Source organism: Bos indicus, chromosome 16 (assembly GCF_029378745.1).
Source record: "Bos indicus isolate NIAB-ARS_2022 breed Sahiwal x Tharparkar chromosome 16, NIAB-ARS_B.indTharparkar_mat_pri_1.0, whole genome shotgun sequence".
Taxonomy (NCBI): Eukaryota; Metazoa; Chordata; class Mammalia; order Artiodactyla; family Bovidae; genus Bos; species Bos indicus.
Window position 1 is genome coordinate 59,054,491 of NC_091775.1, and position 22,033 is coordinate 59,076,523.

Genomic DNA, 22,033 nt, shown 5'->3' on the forward strand with positions numbered 1-22,033 from the left:
CACGCTGGCTCTTCCTTCCTCCTTAGAAGGAGATGCCAATCTTCCTGCAGAAACTGGCTTTAGTCGCCAGAGCCCCCACCTAGACCCAGCACCTCTGCAGCTCCTCGCCTCCTCTCTCCACTGCCCCTCTCTCCCCACTTTCCCCTCCAGCCTTCCTACCTCTACTGCGCCTTCGGCTCCGTGAGGGGTCGGTGTAAAAGGTCAGTTGGGGGTCATTTTCTGCCTCTGTGCTAGAATCCCCTTCAGGGTTCAGGAAGGCGGAACCAGCTGTAGTCAAAAGACAAGAGCAAAGAAACAGTGTCTTCAGTTTTGTCTTCATGGCACCAAATCACTGGGCAAGCTCAAGGGAAAAACGAGAGCAGGGTGACTGACAGTCTGGGAGGATTAGCCACAGAGACCAGAGCTTCCGGATACACAGATGTATTGGAGAAGTGGATCTTTATGTGACGGCCATCACTGGAGCCCTATCTCCACCCAGCCCATCCTCCTACCGAGGAGGGCCACCTGCCAGAGAAGGACGGTGTGGATGGCAGGTGGACAAGGGGAAAAGGGAAAGTGTCTTCATTACACGTCATGATTCTGGTGGATAGAGATTGGAATCATGTCTTAAGGGGCACATGTCTGTATGTCTTAATATCTATATTTTTTCTGGTTCTAGGTTTAATATATATTCAATGTGGAAAAGAGAGAAAAAAGTCAAAAGATCCCAAAACGCATAAAAGGAACAACCTTGATGTCCTCTAAATCGGAGAAAGACTCTGTGAACATTTGATGAATGCACCCTGTCTTTTTTCTGATACAGAAGCAGATAAAGGTTTTTTTAAAATTCTCCTTAAAAATGGCATCCTGCTGTACCTTCTATTTTATAACATCATTTCCCCCCATTGAATAGATGGTGGGCTACTTTCCATATTAACAGATATAGATCTACAGTATCATCTTAAGTCACTGGACGGGAGACAGATGTACAGGTAGTTAAGCAATTCTCCACTGATGGACACTTAAGCTATTTCCAATTTTTCGCTCTTTTAAACAATGTTGTGATGAACAGTCTTTTACACACATCTTTGCACACTTGTCCAGTTATTTACTAAGGATAAATTCTCACCAGTGAAATTACTTGGTCAAAAGAATTGTGTGTATTTACATTTTTGGTAAGTAGCACTCAGCAGGCCTGCAGAAATACTGCTCAGGGACTTCCCTAGTGGTCCAGTAGTTAAGACTCCACCTTGAAGTGCTGGGGAGTGTGGGTTTGGTCCCTGGTTAGGGAGTGGGGCCCCACAAACCATGGGGAGACTAGGTCTGTGTGCCATCAGTGAGGATCCCTCATGTTGCATCTGGGACCTGACACAGCCAAATAAATAAAATTGTAGTTGGAAAGAAAATAAAATAAAGGCAGGAGAGCTGGAAGACATAAAAAAAAAAGAAAAGAAAAAGAAATACTGCTCAAATACAGTCATCCTAGCCATGCTTGAGAGGGGGTCAAGGATATTAGTGGCCCTGCCTCCCCTGATATTAAGGAAGCCACCGTTAAGCCCTCATATAAGACATGGATACCTCTTGCTTTGTTGTTGATCCTCTTTCTCTGGCTACTCGAGGTGTGAGAGAGCAGAGTGGCCTGCTGGTGGTTGGAGTCCACGGGGCTGGTGGCGATGATATTATCTTTATACTTGTTCATCAGCGACAGCTTGGCATTGTCGCTTCCTGTATAAGGAAAGGTCAAGGCAGAAACTTGAAGAGAAAAAGTGGAAAGAAAGTGAGAGCAAGGAAATCTGCATGAACCAGGTAGATAGGGTTTCATAGAAATTAAAATGGGAAAGCTTTAAAGTGAGAGACTGGAAGAGATTAAAATACTTCTCTTTGATTTCTAGGGGATGACAGAGTTATAAAAGAAGGTGTGAAGAAAGGAAATCCAATTCAACCACTTCTGTATTGCCAGGGTCACCATGTGTGGCCGTTTGGTGAGAGAGAGACTGCAGATTTCTTTCCTTTGGTAAGAACAAGGTTTGACAAAAATTTGAATTTCAGTGCATTCAGACAGAACTTGCCCCCTCTCTGTCATCCCAGTCTGGACCATTCCCTATCGTCTGACAGCTGGCTCTCTCACATGTTCGTGCTATCTGCTGTTCCCCAAGTCTCTAATCATATGGCTACTCGGTGGGCTTAGCACTATGGCAGGTGCTATGAAAAATAAGAGGTATTAAAGATATGTCCCCTTACTCTCCAGGAATTTCTGACTTTAAATCTTATTAAGTCATTCCTAGTCTTAGGGAATCTTCTCTAGATAAGCAGAATGGAAACCTCCATGATGCAATTTCACTCTTTTCAAGCCCCACTGAAAGTCCATACACTGTAAGCAAGATTCATTTCAAAAAATGTCTTCTCCAAAGATAATTGGGCAGTTCCTTGAAGGATCATTGCCTTGGGATTTTATCAACAGATAGTTGTTATTTATAGAAGTATGAGAGAGAGAGGCTGTAAATGAAAAGTACAGTCTTTTCCTCTCTGCATTTTATCGACCTTGGTCTTGCTCAGCCACATTAGGTCCAAGACTCTTCTATACTCAGCGTTTCACAGATATACAAAGTGTCTAAGGTCAAACGGTTTGCTTGCATTCCTCAATTTTCTTTGAAGAAGTACATCTCTTGTAAAGACCACAGAGGTTATAGGCAAGGCAGAACAACTTTCCCAGGCCAAAGTCTCAGGAGTCATAGAAAAGAACAGATACCTCTGTCCCCTCCATGTCAATGGAAAATTAAATTGCCCACACAAACATACGACCTGCAAAAATGTCATACACATCTTTCTTGCTATCTCTTATTTCCCTGAGGACTGCTCATTGCATATGAAAAAGCTTCTAACCCACTCTTCTGTTGGATATTAAAGTACCTCTGCTTCCCAACCTAGATGTCCATCAACAGATGAGTGGATAAAGAAGATGTGGTACATATGAACAAAGGAATATTACTCAGCCATAAAAAGAACAAATTTGAGTCAGTTCTAGTGAGGTGAATGAACCTAGAACACAGAGTGAAGTAAGTCAGAAAGAGAAAAGCAAACATCATGTATTAATGCACATAAATGGAATCTAGGAAACTGGTACTGATGAGCCTATTTGCAGGACGTAATGGAGACACAGATACAGAGAACAAACTTGTGGACACAGCAGGGGAAGGAGAGAGTGGGATGAATGGAGAAAGTAGCATTGTCATATATATACTACCATGTGTGAAACAGATAGCTGGTGAGAAGTTGTTCTATAACACAGGGAGAGCCTGGTGCTCTTTAACTACCTGGAGGGATGGGCTGGGGGCAGGGGAGGGAGGCTCAAGAGGGAGGCAATAAATGTGTAATTATGGCTGATTCGCCTTGTTACATGGAAGAAACCAATACAACATTGTAAAGCAATTCTCTTTCGATTAAAAAATAAATTAAAAAAATTTTTTTCAAAGTATCTCTGTTTTCAGTGCCAAGTGGAAATGGAGAGGAATCCAATTTATCCTTGTACTGATTTTCTATATTAGAAGACAGCTCCCATCATAGCAAGAGAAAGCTTATTCTTCTTGCCCACTTGGGAAAGGGCCCTGGCTCATCTCAATATGTACGTATGACAATCAACCATGAAATTAGAGAACAGCTGTTCCCTAGCGCCCCCTAAAGCCACGAGATGAGAACGGAGTCACCCACCTGGCGTGAGGTCCATCCCTGCCTTCTCGTTACAGCCCTGCAGGGAGTCAAGGGTGCGGGTGACCTGGCTGGCAAAGTCCTCCCCTCCGTTCATGCACTCCCGCTGCAGGTGGTGGCGCAGGTCGGTGATGTCGTACTCGTAGCCGTCCAGGATAGGCGTCTCCCGGATGCTCAGGGTGCCGCTAGAGTTGTGACCCTGCACACGGGCGTTGCGCAGACTCTCCCGCCCGTGCCCGCCAATGAGCACGGAAGGAATGTAGTGAATCTCGTTGGCCGCCTCGGCGCTGGCACTCTTCTGGGGTTGGGGGACCCGGCGGCGCTTGCACCAGCGCCGGCGAGTGTACAGGATCATCACCAGGCATAAGATAGACAGCAGCAGTGCGATCATGCCACCCTGGGAAGGAGGACAGCAAATGGACAGTGAAAACAGGTGAGCTCCTCCCACCAAGAGGCGTCGACCCCTCCCATTGTCACCATCCATCACTCACCCATTTATTTATTCATTCATTCACTGAGGTGCAGTAAGTACTTAGAGCAAGCTTCACTCAGCAGCACAGGGACAAGTCTGCTGTGATCAGCGTTCAAGGTGAAAGAAAAATGGAACTGGGGTAATCACACATCATTTCAAGTGATCCACAGTTGCTTCTGGCTTAGCAAACAATTTAAAGAAGAAAGAAGTCTTTGTGATTGTGTGTATGTGTCTGTGTGTGTGATTTCAGCTGCTGAAATAAGGGAGAAGGTTTGTTAAGGTAGATCTGCTGCATGTAAAGCTGGTTTCAGGCCAGTTTTTTGGCAGTGGAATGGCAACTAGTTTCTTCCTCTTTCACATCTTAAAATCAATCACGTACAGATTCTAACTCTGGCTCCACCAACAGTCAACAAGTCCTATAAATCTGAAACCTCAGATTCCCATCTGTATAGTGGAGAAGGTACCATTTACCCTCGCAGGGTGGGTTAAGGAATGTTACGGAACTATGCAGAGTATCTAATGGAGTGTACCACAGGGCATCAAGGATGTCAGCCCAACCTTAAATGTCTCCCAAGTGCCCAGGCAGGAGAAAACCAGCGACCTAACCAAAGAGAAGTTTACATCCATCAGAAACTCACAACCAAGTGTGCAGAGAAATCTCATCATTCGAACGTGACTTTGGGGGTTACTGCTGCTTTAGGAGACAGCTTTCTCCCACTCCACAGTCTTGAGTGACGTTTCATCCTTGCTCTCGCTCAAGAGAAGGGACTCCACCTTCTCTGTCAGATGGGCAGAGGAGTTTCCTTCTGAACTTTCTGGTGCCCCAAGGCCATCCTTTGAGGCCATCACTTAAAAACCTGAACACCACTCAGTTTTCTGTCAGAGATGAGGATGTAGTTTTTGGTGAGACTGAACATCTCTCGCCTTGACATGCACCCGGGGCAGGATTTGGAGGGAAGCTTGCAGGCACATCACTGCACAGCACTCAGTGGGCATAAATCTTCCCATGCACAATCTGTATTCACTCCCTTTATTTTGGTCAATATCCCTCCGAACCTATTTCATTTGGTGGGAGTGTGCCAAATGGTTCTGCTCTCAACCTTGGGCTTCGATCACTGCCACCCCATCATATAGGCTAGAGATGAAAACCCTCTATTAATTCCCAGGGACCCACCCACACAAGGCTGGGTCAAGATGATTCCCTTGAATGTATTAGAGGGGGCCTTTTCCAGTCTCATAATAATTATGTCTTGGATTTATAAAGTTCCTCTCCCTGTAAATATTCCCATTTATCCTCCCTCTCCCCCCACCATTACTGTGAGCAAAGGAGCATGTGTACACATGCATACACGCACATACACAATGTTGTTGCTTTCACACAGGCAGCTCAGAGAGCTGACAAGAAGCAACCATCAGCTCCCAAATGACAGGTCATGTCAGGTGGGTTTTGGGGGACCATACACTGGCCTCCAGGTTTTCACATTTTTATTTTATCTGCATAACCCTTTCTCCTGGTGCGATCTCTCAAGCAAACACAGAGAAAGCAGGAATATGAAGCTGCTCAGGTTACAGTGGGCTTCCCTTATAGCTCAGTCTGTAAAGAATCCACCTGCAATGAAGGAGACCCCGGTTCAATTCCTGGGTCGGGAAGATCCAGTGGAGAAGGGATAGGCTACCCATTCCGGTATTCTTGGGTTTTCCTTGTGGCTTAGCTGGTAAAGAATACACCTGCAATGCAGGAGACCTAGGTTCGATCCCAAGGGAAAGGCTACCCACTCCAGTATTCTGGCCTGGAGAATTCCATGGACTATATAGTCCATGGGGTCGCAGAGTTGGACATGACTGAGTGACTTTCACTTTCAGATTACAGTGGGAGTCCACAGCCACACGTACTAGGTCCAGGCTAAGCACCGAACCTGGTCCCTCCTGGCAGCCCTGCAGATGTGCGCACAGAGCCCCTGGGGCACCTCACTGGGTGTCCTCAGTGGAAGGAAGTTCTGCATTTATCTGCTGAGAATGAGTGTTTGAGTCCAATCCAATGGTTTTTCGGCAGACCCTTTATCTCAGAGTCAGACCCACTATCCTTTCCTTCACCCCACACTGAAACTGCAACAACAGGTAATTAAGCCACTCAGAAGGAATAACTACCCAAGCAAGAGAAGTTGTCAGACACTGAATTAAGTTAGCTAAAGCTTGAGGTAATTTTATTCCCTAAAGAGCTGTAAGGGGAGCATAAACATCAGTCTCCCAGGAATGGTTGAAGCACCATCTAATGCCCTGGGTGAGGTCTTCAGGCGCCCCTTCCTCTCTGATTCTCCTTTCAGGTGCTCACAACGGGGCTGTGATAAGATCCAGGACATAACTTCATGCCCCATATTATGCAGGAATAAAGCAAGTTCAGTGGTCTGTTATGGGGTTTTACTATGTATCAGACATTTGCCCCCAGTGCTCTACACTTTAAAGGTAGGGTCAACAATTTCCCCATTTTACATTTGAAAAGCCTTGAGCACAGAGGCTGAATAACTTGCCCAAGGCCACAGAGCAAGTGAATCATAGGACTGGAATAGAACCAAAACAACTCCCACTCCAGAGCCTACCTGCTTAACCATGAAACTGCAGTCATTCTGAGTGAGCTCTGCTCACTAGAGACATACACAGCCTGGCATCTATCTCATGAATTGTAAGAGGACAGAGAAAGTATGGGTGATTCCACCTAGATCCACCCTAACTTCTTGAAGAAAAAACAGAAACTACTCAAAGTGCACATCTGGCTGACAAAGAGGCACTACTGCAAACAAAGGACCTGGCACCAAGCACCTACTCAGCGTCCAACTCAAGGTTAGTCTGCAGGGTAAAGACAGCAGGTACATCTCAAAGTCTCTGTGTTAAAATAAGCCTGTGCATCACACACTACTACATGCCTGGAGGATACCATTAGACTCTCAACTTAGCTGCGTTTTCAACATAGAAATCTATGTTCTCTCCTAACTGCAAGATCCAGTAAAAATCTTCGGACTCAGGTCCTCCTTTTCTGAAGAAATAAAGGCAGAGAAACTACAAAACTTGGCAGTGCAGAACTAGTTCTACACCCAGATCCTCTTCCACTGATCTTTTCACGGCCCTATTTTGTCAGGCTCATCTGAAGTCCCCTCAGGGGCTTCCCTAGTGGCTCAGTGGTAAAGAATCTGCCTGCCAGTGCAGGAAACATGGGTTCAATCCTAATCTGGGAGGAACCCACATGCCGCAGAGAACTAAGCCTGTGCACCACAACTACTGAGCCAGCACTCTAGAGCCCACGTGCTGAGCTACTGAGCCCGCGTGCTGCAGCTGCTGAGCCCATGTGCCCTAGAGCCCACGCTCCTCAACAGGAGAAGCCACCACAATGAGAACCTGCACACTGCAACTAGGGAGTAGCCCCTACTTGCTGCAAAAATAAAATAAATAAATAAAATTGTTTTTTTTTTTTACAAAAAGGATTGCTAAAAAAATAAAAAAGTCCCCTCTACCATGTAGGAGCCTAGATATCTCAATTAGCAATATTTTATACTAATTTTTTAAAAAATAAGCCATAGGGAGCTAGAACACAAGTTTTCATTTGGCTAAGCCAGTTCATTTAGCATGTCTAGTACTGCTTTAGCAAAACATTCCCTCTGCGTAGAGTCACTGACTTCAGATGACCTCAGCTTTTTAATAATCTGTTACCAGTAATGATCTCCAGCCATCAGGTGAAACTCAGCAAAGGCATATGAAAAAATATTCACAGTCACTCAAGCTGTGGAAAGGCCTCTCTGCATCAATAACCCAAACTGACGGCAGGTGTCACAACACCTTGCTATGACTTGCTAATTGTGGACTATTACCGAAATAATAATATGCATAAGTTATATGATAATAATTTGTAATATTATTTAATAATAATATTTTGCAATAATAATTTGTAAAATCACCACACACAAATCCCCTGACTGTTTATCTGCTCTATCCAGTGAGGAGGGTAAAGGTAGGTGAACTGTATGTGCAGGGCCTCCTCTATTCTGGGAAAAGGCATGGGTGTAGCCACTTGGATAATGTTCTTTCTATGGTGAGGTCTCAGAAAGCCGATGCTCAAATTCCATCGCTTTTGCATTCTCATGATAAACCATAGTTCTCTGATGTTATCATTAATCCTTGTACTTCTACTGGGGATTTCAAGCAGTTTCCATGTCACAGATACTCTAAGACTTTTCTTTCAAATAATCTAATGAAACCAACAGGTGGTAGATGAATGGAAAGAAAGCCCAGGCCAAGAAGGGCTAGGAGCTTAATAACCAAATCAAAAAGAGCAAGGTGAGTTGTACAATCTTCTTGTCTGACAAAAGACAATTTGTTGGCAAACTTATGGTTACCAAAGGGGAAAGAGGAGAGTGATAAAACAGGAGCTTGGGATTAGCAGATATAAACTACTATATATAAAACAGATACAGACTTCCCTGGCGGTCAGTCGTTAACTTCGCCTCCCAATGCAGTGGGTGTATGGGTTTGATTCCTGGTTGGGGAAATTAAGATCCCACATGCCTAGTGACCAAAAAAACCAAAACAAAAACAGAAGCAATACTGTAACAAACTCAAGACACTCAAAGACATTAAAAATAGTCCACATCAACAAAAAAAACACCTGTAAAAAATAAAATATATAAACAGGGTCCTACTGTGTAGCACAGGGAACTATGTTCAGTGTCTTATAATAACCTACAATGTAAAAAAAATCTGAAAAAAATATATACAACTCACTCACTTTGCTACATCTGAAACTAACATAACATTGTAAATCAACTATACTGTAATTTAAAGAAAGGAAGTCTGTTGAGAGGAACGAACTTCCTCCAAGCATTCAACCCCATTAGAGTAGACTTGCCCATGGCTTGTGAACAGGAGCACAGAGATGATCGCTGTGGGCAAGGTCGTCCCTCAGGCTTCACAGAGGGTGCACAGTTCTTCGTATACCTACCCCTGGCTTTGAGCTTTGGCATCACCTTAGCTGTGCTCAGAGTATGTACTTCATTTATGTGTTAAGTTTGGTTTTTATGGCATTAAAAACAAAACAAACAGAACAAGCATTAAGGTACACGTGGACCCAACTGACAAGTAACAAATGTAAACTTTGAACATTTAAAAAAAATAACACCAATGGCAAGATACGGAATTATTGTGTTCTTTATTCATTGTTTCATGAGACTTCTGATTATTCTATTGATTTCGCTCAAAACTGTTACAATTTTGTATCTAGAAGTTTGTTTGGGGTCTATGGGATCTCCACATCTATTAATAAGACGCTTACAAAAGATGGCATTAAAAATATATTTTTCTTTAAAAAATCAATAAATCATTTCTAGCAGCCGTAATAGAGATCAAACAAATGAAATCAGCTTTTATTTCATCATGAAACTGGCATTTCTGGCACTTAGCTGAGAGAGTAGTATGAGGTTTGTCAGACAATTTGCAGATTTTGGAATATTTATGTAACTGTTTTATATAACATTGCTGGTGACTGCTCAGGGATAGAAAATTCGAGGCAGATTTCCCTTTTATGCTCATCTCAGTCATGTAGGCCAACCACAAGACTATCTCATTATCTGACCTGCCTATCTGTCCTGCGTCTGGGTCATTTCTCTCTCCCTAACCCTTACTTGTCCTTCAAAGTCAGTGATATAACTCAGCCAATTCTCTATGTTATGGAACCATCCACAGAATGCTTCACGTAACTAACCACAAGTATTTTTATCTTTGATTTGCTTGTTGTTCTCATCTGTTAGATTACAGACTTCATGGGAGCAGAGGACACCAAGCTCCACGGTCAATTGCAGCACCTTCCGTGAAGTAGGTGTTCAATAGTTGTGGGAGGAAGAGGTGGAAGAAGGGAGGGAGGAAAGAAGGAGAGAAGGAGGGAAGGAAGGAAGTGAAGGTCAACTTTGAATAACTTTCAATATGGACATCACTTCCATGCCTGCAAACAAAGCTTATATGAGTCCGTTGTTTATGTGACTCACTCATTCAACTCATCACTCAATCATTCAACAAGTATTTACTCACTTCAGAATTTTTCTGATGGTCACTGTTATGGGGATTCTGCAGTGACTAATACAGGTATAGGTCCTGATGCCACCTGGTTTACATTAGAGGAAACAATCTTTATAATTTGGTTTTTAAAGGTAATTGAAAATTTGTAGGCACAAAAAGAAGACAAAAAACAGATCACAAGGCCTATAAATAGATTGCCATGACTTCTCTTATAACAGAAGACAGTATGATAGGTAAAGACATCTCAGACTGAGGAGATACTCTAGGTATCATGCCAGGGGCCAGTAGAACCCTTCCATTATCCTAAATCAGTGTCCTGTGATCAGCAAATCCCATCATAAACAATTTGGATTTATCACATTTCACCAAAGTTTAGGGAATCACCTGGGTTTTGTGGACCCTTGGCAGGGAAATGGGAAAGCTGAGATTAAGTTTCCAGCTACCATCTGTCAAGGCGCTGCAGCCAATCAATCAGTTCACATTTCAAAGCTTTGCTTGGCCCTAGGAGTAACCAGAAGAGTGAATCTGAGACATAATTAATTATCCCTCAAGGCAATTGGATACACTGAATTCAAATTATATTCCTATAGGAATTAAATGGTGGTTAAAAAAAAATAAGAATCAAATAGACAAGTTTGGTGGCCTGTGTCACCTACTTTTCCTCAAAGCTAAGCCCAAAGGTCTAGGGCAAAGGCCCTCTTTCATATATAACAGTGATCATTCCTGTCTGTCTCTAGCTTTCAAAGAAGACAGACTGAGAGGAGAAAAACTGTGTGGCCCATATGGTAATGCTGGTCACTTCCTAATCTAGATCAAAATATCCCAGGGGTAAGGAATGGATAAGGTGAATGTTCAAGGTCCCATCCACTCCTGTGCTTCTCTGAGTCCAGTGAAAAACTACACTGGGTTTCCAGTAGCAGGAAAGTCACCAATAAAACAGCAGAATTAACCTGCAGCACAATTCTGGGCACCTGACAGCCTCTTTGAACCTACCCTGGCCTTCATCTATCAAAGGAGAGGATTAAAAGAAATGCACTGATTCTTCCAAATTGGAAATTTCCTTATTATAACACTGACCCCTGTCAAAATGGAAACAGTTCTAACTGGTGAAGTGGGTGTGTGTGCTAAGTCACTTCGGTTGTGTCCAACTTATTGTGAGCCCATGGACTGCAGCCCGCCGGGCTCCTCTGTCTGTGGGATTCTCCAGGCAAGAATACTGGAATGGGCTGCCTTGTTCTCCTCCAGGGGATCTTCCCAACCCAAGGATCAAACCTGTGTCTCTTATGTCTAATCTTCATTGGCAGGCGGGTGCTTTACCACTAGCGCCACCTGAGAAGCCCACTGGTAAACTAATGGTGGAAAGAAATATTTGAGAGCTCTTCTCGCCCAGCAATGCCAGAAACTACAGATCAAAGAACTGATCCTTCAGAGGGGGGCCATCAACTTCATCCAGCCAGCAAAGCCCTGATAAGCAGACCCACCACCTTCCCCAAAGGCACAATAATGCCTTGCAAATCAGAAGATGCCACTGAAATTGTAGTAACATGTTGACCGTCAGGATCCCTTTACTGCTAGGAGTCCCCAAACTAGGATAGAAAGCCCCTTGGTTTGCTTTTCTGGAAGATTCTCTTCTCTGTGGTGGCTGATCAGTAGAAATCCACTATCCTCTGTCTAGGCTTCCCTGGTGGCTCAGTGGTAAAGAATCCTCCTGCAATGCAAGACATGTAGGAGATGTGGGTTCAATTGCTGGGTCGGGAAGATCCCTTGGAGCAGGAAATGGCAACCCACTCCAGTATCTTGCTGGGAAAATCCCATGGACAGAGGAGCCTGGTGGGCTACAGTCCATGGGATCACAAAGAGTCGGACAGGACTGAAGTGACAAAGACAGCTCTTCTGCCCATCTGCTTCCCAAATGGAAGACAAGAGCTACATGTTAAGCATATTAAGTAACGGGCTCAATTTATAAATTATTAGGAACTTTACCTCCTCTTGAGGGTTTGCTGAAGTCTTTAATTGTGTCAAAATGCTTGCCAGTTGCCATGGGCCACCACGTTAATTAAGAGGCTTCAATATTCCTCTGGGGGTTCTGATGAGAATTGCACATCCCACTGGAAGGGGACAGACCCACACCACATGGTTAGTCTCTCACTGGGTCCTGCTGCCATGAGATGCTTCAGAACCCCTTCCCCAGCTTTCTAGAACCAAGTATCTAAAATGCAGGGAAGACATAATGATGTCCCCCAAGATTTCTCATTAAAATGCCATTTGAGGGTAAAGAAAGGGACTAGACAACCTTCCATACATAAACAAGAGACAAACTCTAAGCTCAAGAGCCCCCCAGGTTAGGCAAGTTGATATCCAAGGGCTCTCCCAATCCAAGATGGCTATGAGTATGAAGTTCTTTTCAAGAGGAAACTCAACTTTAGCGCTTTTTTTTTTTTCTTTTCCCAGGTCTAAAAGTTTTTATTCTGTTAGGTTTGATCACAGTCTTTCTTCTTTAATCTGGTAATTTTGTCTTCAATTTCTTTATGAGGCTTCAGGAGTTTCATCTAATGAGAGCCTGAAGCTCTGCAGGGAAAGTGTCTGGAGGCTAGCATGCTGGAGTCAGCTTGGGCTATTTCAAGTTGTCCTCTTTCAGGTTCTTTTTATAGAGTTGCTTTTTTCGTTCTTGGGATTTTTCTTACCTCTGAGCCTTGACTTTGCTGTCCCAAAGTGAAAACAAGGGAGTACATTTGTTCATAAGGAGCTCAGAGCTCTCTGATCACTAGTAGCTTGGGCTATCTGCCTGGGTACATATGTACCTGCTTGGGTACATATTCATCACTATCAGTCTCTAAACCAGTGAAGATTTGAAAGGTCTTTTTCATCCCCAGCTAACAACTGAGATGGGCCATTAAAGGCTGCAGGATTCAGGAGATTCCTCCTAGTGAGGGGACAAGGGACAGTTTGCCTTAATAAGGCTGAGGTCTAGTGGAGCCGGATGAAGCAGGCTGACAGAAGCAGCTTGCCATGGACTGGGTTCTCCAGGCCCAAGGCTCCCTTCATGGATCCCCTAATTCCAAAGATTGGCAGAGTGAGAGAGTCGAGTGGAACGACCAGGTGACTGGGCAAAGCTGAGGTCTTCCACTCCCTCTGGCTGTAGACTTAGCAAATTTCTGAGAGATGCTGCTGCTGAGTCAAACATTATGGATGGGCCCCCAATCAGTGCTGTGTTGAGAGTCTGGCCCCATGTATGACCCACCGTGTAGGTATGTGCGTGCATACACGTGCACTAATGTGTACATTGTGCATGATGACCAGGCTGGGAGATAAAGGGGCCCACACAGAAGCAAAAGCACTCCAGGTCGCTGCCTCAGCAACCCACGGGCAGAGCGGTGTGAGACAGGCTCCCAGCCTGTCAGAACTTCACAAGCCGAGCATGAAGCCAATAAATAAATATCTCCAGCTGGATAATGCTCCATGCCTATTCTTGGCCACGTTCCTTTCCCCCTTTCCTCTTTGTTTTTATGCAGTAGGTGATCTTGGTGAAATAAAATAATAACAATAATCTGTTCCATTAGGGTCAAACATTAAGGGAATTATTGAACAAGTAACAGAAGAGACAGCTGGCACCTCTATGCTAATGACCACTAGACTTTAACCTTCTTTCTCTCTGACCATAATGGAGTAGCTAAATCCCTCTTCTTCCCATCTCCCCTAAACATCAGGCAGCCCAGCCCAAGGCGAGAAGAGCAGGTCTCAGAGACCTTAACAGCTCTGTGGGCAGCAGCTGGGGCTGAGCAAATGAAAATCAACATTAACATTAGTTGCTGAGAGCAGACCTTATGCAAGACCCCTATGGGGATTCCAATGGCCTGTGGGAGCTCCACTGACTTTAGATGAAAAAAGCTGACATGTCCAGATCTCCCTGACTTGGGTACATATTCATCATTAAGTCCCTAAGTGAAGTCGCTCAGTCGTGGCCGACTCTTTGTGACCCCGTGGACTGTAGCCCACCAGGCTCCTCCATTCATGGGATTCTCCAGGCAAGAATACTGGAGTGGGTTGCCATTTCCTTCTCCAGGGGATCTTCCTGACCCAGGGATCGAACCCGGGTCTCCCGCATTGCCAGCAGATGCTTTAACCTCTGAACCACCAGGGAAGCCCACTATCACTCTCTAAACCAGCGAAGATTTGAAAGGTCTTTTCCCTCCCCAGCTAACAACTGAGATGGACCATTAAAAGCTTCAGGATTCAGGAGATGCCTCCTAGTGAGGGGACAGGTGGAAGGCCCTTCACATAGGTGTGGGCCTCGATCATATTTCTGTCCCACACACAGAGGTCCAACTTTATCGTCATGATTGCCACAAGGTCTGGTGTGGCAGGGAGGGTCTAGTCAAGTGTTCAGGAGCCCTGCCAGGGTTCTCTTTCACAGCAGAACATCCATTGGCTCCATGTCTGTACTCAGAGAGATGATAATCCTACAGAGCTGATGCTTAGCTTTATAAAGATCTCAGAAGCTACAAACCACTATAAAAGCAGTTCCCAGCTTCCTATAGCAATCCCATTGCTGCTGCTGCTGCTAAGTCCCTTCAGTCGTGTCCGACTCTGTGCGACCCCATAGACGGCAGCGCACCAGGTTTCCCCATCCCTGGGATTCTCCAGGCAAGAATACTGGAGTGGGTTGCCATTTCCTTCTCCAATGCATGAAAGTGAAAAGTCAAAGTGAAGTGGCTCAGTCGTGTCCAACTCTTAGCGACCTCATGGACTGCAGCCTACCAGGGTCCTCCGTCCATGGGATTTTCCAGGCAAGAGTACTGGAGTGGGGAGCCATTGCCTTCTCCCATTACGTATGTGTAATTCCTTCCCTGAATTCTTGCCTTATTTTGCAATTCTATGTTCACACTGCCTTATTCCTATAGTATCGGTATGATAAGGAAATAATAACAACTACCATGTGTGAAGTATTTACTGTGTGCCAAACACAGTGAATGGTGAACTACATTCATTATTTAACCCTATGAATAAATATATGTAGTAGAAATTACCATTTTCATTTTTAGATGAGGAAACAGAAGATCAGAGGGGTTAAATCATTTGCCCAAGTTTACATGGTATTATGAGGCCGAACAGAGACTCAATCACTGATCTGAACGATGCTGTTTTATGACCCTGTTGAGCAGATAGGGGTCCAGCACTGTAGCCTGGGCCACATTTCCCTACTTTACATCTTCTCTAAATTAAACCCAGGGGTCTTTCTCCTACACCTAACTCTTAGGGGTGTTCAATAAGGATTCCCAAATGTCTACACTCAGTACTATCTTCACTGCCTACCCCAGAGGCCCCCAATCTTCTTCAGTTAAACTGATCAGTTAATGTGATCACTGGGTTGACCAAATGCATAATTTCAAGCAATACTTTAGTTGTGCCAAGGGTGGCCATACTTACTGGGCTGTCATTTTGACATTGGAAGGGAAAACCAGTGGGGACATCTATTCTTGGGTGGGTGTTTTCTAAATGAAATCAAACATCTTCCGGGTCAACAGGTACAGATGCTCAGCTATTTCCTTGAGAACAGTCTGCCACACTTGCACATAAGCTCAGGTCTCTCTTTACTGTCTGCAAGCCCTTGTTCTGGAGTCAGAGCCCTAAGAGGAGCAGTAGACGTGTTCCATAATATAACAACACATGTAGAAGACAGACTGGGGAGAAAATGTGGGACTTTATCACTTTCAGAGAAATTAGAACCTGCATCAGTCAGTTCATCCAAAAGACTACTAGCCAACAGATTTGGAAAAGGGATGTGAAACCCTGCAGGTCATGTTTTGCATTAAGACCCAAACAATGATAATGGTTACTCCCAATGCAAATCATTTGTAGTGGTGGTTGTTGTTTAGTTGCTAAGTTGTATCTGACTCTTTGCAACCCCATGGACTGTAGCTTGCCAGGCTCCTCTGTCCATGGGATGTCCCAAGCAAGAGTACTGGAGTGCATTGCCCTTTCCTTCTCCAGGGAATCTTCCCAGCCCAGGGATTGAATGCACATCTCCTGCATTGGCAGGCAGGTTCTTTACCACTAAGCCACCAGGGAAGATCCACAACTCATTTAATGCTGATCAAATACAGAGGTTAGCAAAACTCCTATCCATGGCTTTCTGCTCATAAAGCTCTTCTAACCTGTAACTTATTTGACCCACAATGCTGAGGAGAATAACAGGCATTCATTGTCTTATAACACTCCATGGTCTTGTTACATCTCTTGTAACACTCCAGTTGCAACTCAATCTTGGCACCAAGTGATATGCATAATAGAGCTGAAGAACTGTAGCAAAGGAACAGGTGAGGGAATCAAAGACTAGAGGTGATGCTGACATAAACATGACTAGTGTATCATACATTCAAATTCCTCCCAAACACCTCACTCCTTGCCAGTGAGCTTTGTCTGACAGCAAAGAGGGGAGAGAGGGGGAAGACTGACAGTCAAAAGGGTCTCTTCTTGGGCCATACAAGTGCTGTGGCCCTTGTTTCTCCCTGTTAAAAAAATTATTATAATTCATTTCTCTGGAACTAATCAAGCACAAAATCTGGAGAAGAGGCCTGGTTTGTGAAGGTAATCTCCGAGCAAGACACTGACGTTCTCATTAGGGCAGGCTTCATTAAACCACCAGTTCCAACATCAGCAGCATATTGTCTTCAGCTAATTAGGTTTTTGCTGGCAAAGCCATTGTACAAGTCTCTAAATCCTTCCCATCATTAATTTAAAAAACACACAACATCGGCCCTGATCAGCCTCCTCCCTCGCTAGCATCCCACCCACCAGAGCCTCTCTGCATGCTGTCAGCTTTGTTCTTCTGGTTTCCCAGGATTTCTCTCTTGTATCGGGCTTTGGGTGGGTGTGTGGAGGGTGATGAGGTGGAGTAGGGAACCCGACACCTGTAAGCTTGATTTCTTCACTAGTTGATCATGTCTCGCTTTGGTCCTGTCCAGACGCCAGTGATGCATACCAGGACGTGGGGTGCAGGCCCAGTGCTCACCAGCAAAGATGGGCCAGAGTAAAGGGAAATTGGAAGTTGAACCCGTCTCTGTCTTACCCCACCCATGGAAAGTGACAAAAGGCGGAACTCTGCTATTGTTTTGATTTACTGATCAGCAGCTTGATCACGCAGAGTGAATCCACAGGTCAGCCTGATCTGGCCAGAGACACTCACATGATACAGAAACAGTCAGGGTTTCGTGCTTCCAAGACAACTGAATGAAGCAGGCATCATCCACCGAGCAAATGCATAATTCTCTACCCTAAGCAGGCATGTTTTCCTGACCCCACGGAGGCCATCCCAAGCCAGGCTGAAACATCATTATGACTGAATTTGAATCATGGCATTCATGAGTTTTCACTTTTCTACTTTTTTAATAGTAGTGACTTATTTATTTTTTGAAATATATATATGACTGTTCCAGGTCTTAGTTGAGGCATGAGAACTCTTGGTTTTGTCCCGTAGGATCTAGTTCTCTGACCAGGGATCGAACCTGGGTCCCCCTGCATTGGAAGTGCAGAGTCTTAGCCACTGGACCAGCAAGGAGGCCCCAACAGTAGTGATTTTTTTTTCCCTGTTCTTAGCATTCAGTTCAACTGTGAGGGAGGGAAGGGCAGAAAAAGAACAGGACGGGGTGATAGCATCGTCCATGCTCATCTCTGAGCCTCTGTGCCCTCTCCCTTCTCTGACATGCTCTTCCCACCCTCTTCCATCTCAGTCCTTCATACCCTAATAAGTCCCAGCATAAGTTCATCTGCTTCCTGAAACCTATTTTGATTACTCCAATCCTCAGACATGCCATTCTCTCCCAACATTGAAAACACATAAGAGCTTTTCTTAATTAATCTCCAATCCCCAATTCTGCTGTTTCCCATAACATAGCTCTGACTAGACTTGCAGGCAGAGACCATGGCTTAAAAACTCAATACAGAGTCAGCCTTCGCAAAGGGCCCCACCCAGAACTGACCCTCCGTCAACAGTGCAGTGCTTGATTCATTACAGGGAGCCACGTTCAGCTGGCTTGGTGAAGCTGATAAAGCACAAAAAGCATGACGTCTACACCATCAGCTCAGAATTAAGGTTTCCATCTGGAAGCCCTCTTTTCTCAGCTGGCTTCTTGGCCAACCCTCAGATGCTCCCTTGGCTGGAAAGCCTCCCAGGACGGAGTCAGTTGCAGTAGGGTATCTGCTGCCTCAAGATATTTAAAAGGGAGGTCCATGATACATCATCCAGGGGATACTAACTGTGTTTTCAGAAAGCATGACGGCTTCTACCAACCCAGCCTCATTCTAGCTCGGATCTTTCTGTACCATTAGCAAGCCATCAGGAGACGGCAGAGGGCTTGCTGAAGCTGACAGTGATGCTTTTCAAGAAAAAGTGAACCGACCTGTGCTTGGTTCTGACTGTTCATTCTGTCCTCCACAGAGCTCCGCATGAATACAGTCTCATCGCCAGAGAGGTCAGAGACATCTGTTACCACATTTATAAAACATCTATTTAGTACCTAATCATAGGAAGAGCTATACTGTGTGCTTTACAAAAAGAATAGTGTAAAAATAAGTTCCTTTTCTAGAAACTAAAGTTTTAATTTTTGTGTTTTTAATAATTATGCATTTTTTTGTTTTTAATAATATATGCATTTTTCGTATTACCAGATGGCTTAATTGATAAAGAATCCACCTACCAATGGAGGAGATGTGGGTTCACTCCTTGGGTCGGGAAGATCCCCTGGAGAAGGAAATAGCAACTCACTCCTGTATTCTTGCCTGGAAAATTCTATGGACAGAGGAGCCCCACACGGCTACAGTTCATGGGGCCGCGAAAGAGTCGGACACAATTTAGTGGCGAAACGACAACATTTATATATGTATATATAAAATGTATATTATATACATATGTTTACATTTGTACTTGTAGTTTTGCAGAGTGACCACAGGTAAGATGGAGAAGTTCTTGCTCACTCTGTTCTGCAGTTGGGGAAATTAAATTTGCCTTAGCAAGAGGGCTACACAATGTCAGGACCAACACTTTGCACCAATTCTCTCTGCCATCACACCATGACAAATGTGGGCCGCACCCTGGATAGACCTCACAGGCACACCGGGGGTTTGATGTACTCCCAGCACCAGCCAGAACTCCATTTTTTCCCTCTCTGTCAAGAAGCTGCACCAGAATGCAAGTTGAGTGCGAATGACCTTATTACAGGTCATTTATAACGTTGACTCCACTCTAATGGAAAAAAGGAAACCAGTCACAAATTTCAGCACTTTACCTATTATTAGTATCAAATTCACTTGCCACACTTTACAATTGATGGGGTCATGGCATTGTGGCTGCAAACTGCAGAGGTGTGAATACAGCCACTGAGGACAGGGGGAAAAAAAGTTTTTTTTTTTTTTCCCCCCTAGGAGCCTAGCTTTACCCAGAAGGCTGGATCAGGGACTGTTGTAGCTTCAGGTTCCGGGGGGGGGGGGGGGGGGGGGGGGTCGGAGGGAGGGGAGGCCTCTTCATCGTACAACACCAGGTGATACCACCTCGGTCCTCACGATATGCCATGTAATGCTCACAACTGAAGTTCTCACTCTGAGAATCTTTCATGGCAATCTTGCCTGGTGTCAGTTAAAACAAACATTTAGTATAAACACATACAGAGAGAAGGTCCTGTGACCTGGCCAGTGCTGGTGTGTGTTAGTCTTCCCTGAGTTCCTTTTCCATGACAGTGTGGAGGAAAGAAGAGAGGCGAGGGTTTAGTGGAGGGAAAGGAGCCCCAGCAACCAGAGAGGAGCCCTGAGGAGAACATCCCTCAAAGGTCCTGCAACACAGAGCAAGGGGCACCGACTGAGCGCCTGGGCCCAGTCCTGGCAGTGCCACGTCCCAGGCATTTGGCCCTTTGGCCTCTGTGAGCCCAGCTTGCTCCACCTTCCTCACGGGGTCGTCTCTTCATTCCCAGAGTCCCTTTTGGCAAGGCCCACGGGTGGGACACAGTCGCGAGGCCATCACATTCTGGGGAGACAGACTCCCGTAAGGACGGGACCAGGGCAGAATTATGCACCAGGAATTGCCCAGGCAGGACCCATCATAGAGGGAAGGGGGCTCAGGAGCGCCTCCTAGGGGAAGTCATGGACAAATTTTAAAAACAGTCATTAGAAGTGACCCGGTTTGGAGAAGACGAAAGACATTTTACATCAAAAGTACAGTGAAATCATGTGCTAAGTCACTTTAGTTGTGTTGGACTTTGTGACGCCATAGGCTGTAGTCCACCAGACTCCTCCATCCATGGCATTCTCCAGGCAAGAATATTGGAGTGGATTGCCATGCCCTCCTCCAGGGGATCTTCCCAACCAGGGATGAAACCTGTCTCTTATGTCTTCTGCATTGGCAGGTGGGTTCTTTGCCACTAATGCCACCTGGGAATAAATGTATTAAATAGCAAGAGAGGTCCAACGAAGATGAATGAGCTAGTCAGTGTGGCTAGAAGAGAGAGCGGACACAGCGAGGAGCCGTGGGAGAGGAGGGTCAGGTCACGAGAGTTACAACCTCTCAGAGTTTACCCTCCAGAGTGGAGGAACAAACCCATGCGTTTCACTGGGGACACTGTCGAAGCTGGATTTCACTAGGGACGGCCCAGCGACAGTGAGAGGGGGCTTTTGAGGGGATGGAGTCAGAATGCAGCGTGAACAGGTAGGAAACTCCTGCAGCAGTCAGGTGAGAGGTGATCGGGGACCTGTATCAGCGGTGGTGCTAGGGAGGCAAAGAAGAGAGGGATTCTAGAGACTTTCGGGAAAATCAAATGAGCAGAGCTTGGTGCCAGACGGAATGAGGAGGGAAAGGGAGGAGAGGGGATGATGCTGGTGGTCCTTGCCCAAGAGAGGCAGAGAACACAAGAGGTGGGGAGGATGGTGGGGAAGGTATATGCTACATTTCACCAAATTCATGCAGTTCGGAATGTATGTGAGACACCCGCATACAGATAGATCTGTAAGTCAGAAGCTTGAGGGAGAGAAGCCAGGGCTGGAGAGAGAGATAGATGGAAGGACCAAGGGGAAAACACACGATACAAACAAATAATATTCATTCCACAAACACCAACTGGGGATGTATCTTGTGTGAAGCATTGTGCTGGTAGCTGTAAGAAATACAAAGATGAATCAGACTCAGACCAGATCCTGCCATTTAGGAGCCTAGTAGAGAAGAAAAGAGTCATCAAAATTCGAACACATTGGAAAGAGATAGATACCAGCCATGAGAGGCGCTCAGAGAAATTTTTCCTGGTGGTCCAGCCATAGGAAATCAAGAAGGCACGGTCTCTGGTTGAGAGATTAGGGGAGGTGCCAGGGGGTGATGTTTAAGGGAGGACATAAAAGACAGGTACGATTTGCATACATACACGTGGAAGGGAATGGAGGGCACAAGGGGACAATGCCAAGGCCGGGGTGGGTACACTGAACAGGATAGTGCAGAAAGGGGGATCCTGGGCCAGAGAATGAACAGGAAGATTGAGATCCTTCTGTTCCCAGACAATACAATGCTCTGTTTCTGTGGGTGATTTGCAAGCAAAATGACAATCTTTCTCCTTTGTGATCCTGCTGTTGCTGCTGCTGCTGCAAAGTCGCTTCAATCGTGTCTGACTCTGTATGACCCCATAGTCAGTAGCCCACCAGGCTCCTCCATCCCTGAGATTCTCCAGGCAAGAATACTGGAGTCGGTTGCCAGTTCCTTCTCCAATGAATGCATGCATGCTAAGTCGCTCAGTCATGTCCAACTCTATGAGACCCTATGGACAGCAGCCCATCAGGCTTATCTATACA

The 22,033-nt window shown here is 45.2% G+C and overlaps 1 protein-coding gene across 2 annotated transcripts in view; it reads right to left on the reverse strand.

Moving 5' to 3' along the window:
* ASTN1 (astrotactin 1) overlaps window positions 1-22,033 on the reverse strand; it is a 356,269-nt gene that overhangs the window by 193,317 nt on the left and 140,919 nt on the right. The window contains exons 3-5 of one of the 2 annotated variants that reach the window (XM_070768488.1): window positions 3,688-4,081; window positions 1,558-1,704; window positions 160-267 (exon numbers count right to left, since the gene is read on the reverse strand). In XM_070768488.1, coding sequence (XP_070624589.1) covers window positions 160-267; window positions 1,558-1,704; window positions 3,688-4,081 — 649 coding nt within the window. The remainder of the gene's footprint in view (window positions 1-159; window positions 268-1,557; window positions 1,705-3,687; window positions 4,082-22,033) is intronic. The other variant, XM_070768489.1, reaches the window with a different exon arrangement.